We start from the raw sequence: 5,628 nt of genomic DNA, 5'->3' as shown, positions 1-5,628 counted from the left end.
CAGTCGTGTCCGACCCTCAGCGACCCCATGGACTGCAGCCTGCCAGGCTCCTCCATCCATGGGATTTTCAGGCAAGAGTACTGGGGTGGGGTGCCACTGCCTTCTCCGAAAAATGTCTCTAGATGTTGCCAAGTGTCCTCTGGGGAGAAAGACGGTCCTCCACTGAGACCCACTGTCTGAGAGACCTGAATGAAGGACTGCCAGTGGGCTTGGCCAACTCTCACAGATCTCTCCTACTGGCTGGAATGCCATCGTGCTGGCCTTGGGCTGTCTGGGGAGAGGCATCAGAGAGGTGGGTTCATAGAAAATTTGGCTGGAACAGGTTAAGAATTTGGGTTTCAGACTCTTGACAGATCTTAGATTCAAACTCTAGCTCTGCTTATTACTTGTGTGAACCCTGGGCCTCAGTCTCCAAGTATGTAAAATGAGGATAAATATACACATGGGCTTCCCAGGTGGCGCAGTGGTGAAGAACCTGCCTGCCAATGCAGGACACACAAGAGACACAGTGTGATCCCTGGGTCAGGAAGATTCCCTGGAGGAGAATATGGCAACCCACTCCAGTATTCTTGCCTGGAGAATTCCATGGGCAGGGGAGCCTAGTGGGCTACAGTCCATGGGGCTGCAAAGAGTTGGAAACAACTGAGTGAGCATGCATACATGTTATATAAGTGGCTGTGACAAATAAATGGGACAGTAAAGTGCTTAGTCTGTTTTTATCTAGTCGCTCAGTCATGTCCGACTTTGCAACCTTGTCCGTGGGATTTTTCAGGCAGGAATACTGGAGTGGGTTGCCATCCTCCTCCAAGGGATCTTCCTGACCCAAGGATCGAACCTGCGTTGGCCGGTGGATTCTTTACCCTCTGAGCCATCAGGGAAGCCCAGAGTACTTACTACAAAGTGCCAAACACAAATGATACAGTACCATTAATAGCATCTTGTGTTCATATGGGAACTGCCCTGAACCCTGAAGGTGAAGAACAGGCAAAGCTGTGAAAGGCTGGCCACTTCCTTGGATGGCAGCCACCTAACAATCACAGATGGATCCCCTCCCGAGAATTCCAAGATGCTTGATGGTGTCTGGACGGACTTCTGCCTCCTCCCAGCGGGGAGGGCCCCCCGTCCTCACCTGGCACTGCTCAGGAAGCCCGGCTGGAAAGCCTAGGCTGCCTCCTACCTTGGGAGGGGATGGTGTCCTCAGAGCAGCAGGGGGTGGTGGTCTGGGTGCTGTAGCCACTGGAGCACTGAAGTGAATCCCGGCTGCTCCTCTGGGTGTCCAGCTGGAGGCCCCGAGACAGGGCCAATGCCAGTTCCTCACAAGCCTCCATCTCCTCCCCGGGCTGCAGGTGGGAGGAAAGAGACGAGATCCCGGGGCTATGAGTCCCTGTCTGATAACCCCAGAGCCTTTCTACTCTTCCAATGGGGCTTTGACTGGACTCCTACTCTGTTCCCATGACCACCACTGGGTCTGTGGGCCCAGGAGGCTGTCAGCTTGCTTGGGCCCTAACCAGGCTCTAGAAAGTTCTAGAGTCTAACTCCCATATGAGACCTTCCCTGGGGGTCTTCTAAATGCCATAGACCAGGGAGTTGGGGAAAGGGGCTCAGGTCCCTCCAGCCGCTGGCCAGCACGTGGCCCCTGGCCAGGTGTGGAGGGCCCCGGCCAGCCGAAGAAAACAAGAGCGTTACCCTGGTGGCGGCTGATACGGTCATGCTCCTTGGCCTTTGGGCCTCCTCGGTAGCAGCAGGGGCACCTCCTGCTGCAGCGGGGCCTCCTCCGCTGGGGTCTGGCTCTCGCTTCTCTTTGCGGCGCTGAAGGGTGTTCACAAGAGGCTGATCATAAGGTCCTGGCTTGGCCCAGTCCTGAGTGGAGCAAGCGTGGTCAGGCACCAGGGCCTCGGCCTCCACTTGGAGGCCAGAGAACCCTGCAGACAGCTGCCCACCCACGGAAGGCGGCTGGTCCCCGCGGAGGAAGCTCACACTGGGACAGGCCAGCAGCCCCTTCTCCCCTCACCCAGTGCTAGCAGAAGGGAATGGACAGTCCTTTGGGGACCCCCTGGGTACCTCTCCTTTCCTCATATCTGCCCAAAGACAGAAAACACACAAACTGGGCATGGATCCTGGGGGAGACTCTTACAGCCACCAAACAGCTGACCAACTGCCTGCGGTGTCTAAAGGCACCAGCCAGTGGAAAGACATCTCCAGGGACTAGGCCTGATGTCTGAGGAAGACCCTGGCCTATGGGCTCAATTGATCGCACTTGCATAGCCTGGCCACCAGGGGGCACTAAAGGAACTTCAGACACTTTTCCTGAGGCTGAACCTCACTTCAGGGAAGTAGCCCCAAAGGGCACTTGGGGATGTGCCATCTGAGGTCCTCACAGAGGCAGGGAAGGCCCCTGGGTTGGAAGAAGGATTCTGAGGAGTCTGAGAGGTGTGCACCACTTGCTCAAAATGCAGGCTGCCTAGGGGCCTACTATTCCAGTTAGGGTCCTCTCAAAATATCCTCTGGGCATCTATTGTACTTGCTAGGAAATAATATAAAAACTTGTTTGTATATTTAAGCAATGTTTAGTGCTTTAAAGCAATGTTTATTGGTTTATATGTCTTAATATAAACCATTAAGACTAAAAATAAAGTCTGCATTTACTTTGAAGATTAAAAAAAAAAAAAAGCCAAAACCTATCTGGAGGCATGGTTCTATTACCATGGCCCAATAACGGACTCAGGGGAACAGTCTGAGGTACACAGTCCTCTATATCAGCAACTCCCTCAGGAATCCCCCAGGAGGGCAGAACTGGGATGTACACTTTGGAACCAAACATCCCCACCGTGCTCCATCTGGGTCTACTGGGGTCTAACCAGGGTTAACTGGTGTCTCCTAAAGGCAGCCCCTCCAATCCCAGCTCCGTGTGGACATCTCTGTCTCAGAGCTGCCTGCTGGATTCTGGTTCTCCTCCTGGGAGAATTTACTCAGGGAGGAGGTGTTATGGGGAAGAAGGCAGAGTGTGAGAGGAAGGGGGTGAGGGGAGCATCGGGGTGAGAATTGTAGGGGGAGAAGGGGGGTGAGCACAGAGGCAATGAGGGAGGGGGGAGAGGGCAGAGAGACACAAACCTTCCAGCTAGGGATCTGAGATGACGGGAACATGCCGGGCCCAATGGTGTAATAATGAGCGTAGTCTGGAAGATGGACAGAGGTGACCCGAGGGAGCAGGCGGGAGGCGGGCAGGCAATGAGGGAAAAGGCTCGCCCCTACGGGCCCCACATGGGACTCACTTGATAAACTATAGTGAGAAAACCCGTTAGACAACTGGAAACAAAAAAAAGGGGAGGAAAAAAGGAAAAAAAATTAATATAACAGGATGAGTGTGGAGGTACAAGACGGCATTGACATTCAAGGGACAGGGGAGACCTGAGTATTTACAAATAAACATCAGGGACTCTGCTGCTCATGGACAGTCCATGATGCGAGAGAAGAGCTCCACAGTGCAAAGAATGCAAGTTTATCTGACACCAAGCATTCAGTGGGGGAAAATACTGTATCTACTTTTAGAATAGTTTGGAAATGATCGGTGTCCCAGTGCTCAATGGTCTTTGATTATTTCACTAATAATTTCATAGTGATGGTGATTTGCTCATCTCATTATGCAGCTTTCAAAACTTAACACCATCAGCTGAAGCTGTTTGTTCCAGGTTTCCAAATCATCAGAGTGTTCAGGAGCAGATTCTAAATTGGGGCGAAGAAGGGGGGGCTGCAAACGAAAAGGCGGGAAAGCACACAGCCTCTGACGCGGTGGAATGTCACATCCAACGACAAGGTGACGAGGTGGCCACGGTGGGTGGGGTGCGGGGGAGGGGGAGGAGGAAAGATGGATGACCATCCATGTCCTGGGAAGAAGCCTTCACACCTCCGAGTTCCCCATACCCCTTCCTCTCCCTCTTGATGACTGCAAGGTCACTGCTTCAGGAGTCAGGCACCCCTTCCCGAAAAATCCCTGTCTTGTCCCTCCCTCTGTCCCAGGAGGGTCTACTCTTGGTGGAGATTTTGAGTTTCTGGGTTTCTGCGGCTGTGTGGGAAGTAGCTGGCAGAGGGGTGTTGGGGGAGAGGCTGGGACCCCAGCCGGTCACCTTCTCCGTGGACGCCCAGGCGCCCATGGTGGAGCCTGAGCTGACCGAGGTGGGCGAGCTGCACTCGCTCACCGACTGGCAGGTTTCCGAGGCTTCGGAGGAGGCCGAGCTGGACGAGTTCTGCAGCAGGGGAGGGACCACACGAGGGGACCACGTGCCACCAAAAAAGAACATCCGTAAAAAATAAAAAGATGGGGGAGGGTGGGGGCAGGGGGTAGGAAGGTCACGCAACAGAGAGAGAGAGACAGATGTGTACACAGAAAAGGGAAGGATGAGAGAAGCAGAGTTAGGGTTATTTTTTTCCCCCCAAAGCTGCGCCCACACAGAGGCTTCCAAGCCCTGGAAAGGAAGCGTGACACCCAGTGAGACCCAGACCCGCTGGACCGTGAGGCTCCCAGGACCCTGACGTTGGCATGTGTGTGGTGCACGGGCTGCGTGCCTGGCTCGGGGATGCCATGCCTTTTACACCTCTCAGGTGCCCGGATGTTATGACGTGAGGACTGACCCCCCAGCCCGGGCTTTTGCTCCACGTCTGCCTGTTGTCGTTTAGTCACTAAGCCATGTCCGACTCTTTTGTGACCCTATGGACTGTCGCCCGCCAGGCTCTTCTCTCCATGGGATTTCCCCAGGCAAGAATACTGGAGTGGGTTGCCATTTCCTTCTCCAGACGATCTTCTCAATCCAGATATTGAACTTGCGTTTCCTACATTGCAGGTGGATTCTTTACCGCTGAGCCACCACGGAAGCCCCTTGTCTCCTTAGAATAGCTCTAATTCCTGGATTCTCTCCCTTTATCACATGCAGCCTTTGGATCCCTAAGGGGTGGTTTCCAGCTGTGAAGCTGTATCTTCACAGGACATGATTTTAGGTCTTTCTGCCTGGGGGGTGATTTTGAGGCTTTGGGCAGTGAACTCCAGTGGTTAGGGCAATGTTTCTAGTGGCCATCATAGGGAGGGTGAACCATCCAGTGAGATCTGAGACATCACAGAACTGAGGTCTGCCTTGAGAAAACATCTCTTCAGGCTGATCTGATTAAACCTCCAGTCCCTACCCGTCTCCCAGTGCCAACCAGGCACCTGCTCCCAGGCCCTAACTAACCTTCAGCCGAGGCAGAGACTGCCTGTTAATTCAGTACTGCATCTTGACATTCTGTTCCTGTCCTGGCACGTGGCAGGTGCCTAACAGTGCTGAATGGATGAGTGACAATGACCATCTCTTCCATGTAACTGTGTCCTGCCCCCGCCCCCTCCCACCAGGGGGCATGCTCTGGGCCCACCCAGGCATGTGCTTTCCGTTTTCTTCACTGTTAACTGCAATCTCATCCCATCCGTATAAGCAAGTCTGAGCCTCTTTACTCTTTCCCTGGAAGTGCCCCTGTTTCACTGGCAAGGAGGCCAGATTCATGTTTCTGTCCCCCAGCTTTCACCCGCCAAAGGAAGGTTCCTCCAGCCTTGCTGTGTGTGTGTGGATCAGGCTGAATGAAGCAGGGTTTCAGCCTCCAGTT

The 5,628-nt window shown here is 53.8% G+C and overlaps 1 protein-coding gene across 1 annotated transcript in view; it reads right to left on the bottom strand.

Moving 5' to 3' along the window:
• MTSS1 (metastasis suppressor 1) overlaps positions 1-5,628 on the bottom strand; it is a 160,848-nt gene that overhangs the window by 4,344 nt on the left and 150,876 nt on the right. Inside the window, exons 12-14 of the mRNA XM_010839003.1 lie at positions 3,112-3,306; positions 1,687-1,860; positions 1,178-1,340 (exon numbers count right to left, since the gene is read on the bottom strand). Of these exons, the coding sequence (XP_010837305.1) occupies positions 1,178-1,340; positions 1,687-1,860; positions 3,112-3,306 (532 nt within the window). The remainder of the gene's footprint in view (positions 1-1,177; positions 1,341-1,686; positions 1,861-3,111; positions 3,307-5,628) is intronic.

This window comes from Bison bison, unplaced genomic scaffold (genome assembly GCF_000754665.1).
Source record: "Bison bison bison isolate TAMUID 2011002044 unplaced genomic scaffold, Bison_UMD1.0 scf7180017864108, whole genome shotgun sequence".
Taxonomy (NCBI): domain Eukaryota; kingdom Metazoa; phylum Chordata; class Mammalia; order Artiodactyla; family Bovidae; genus Bison; species Bison bison.
This window is presented reverse-complemented; position numbering and strand designations above follow the sequence as displayed.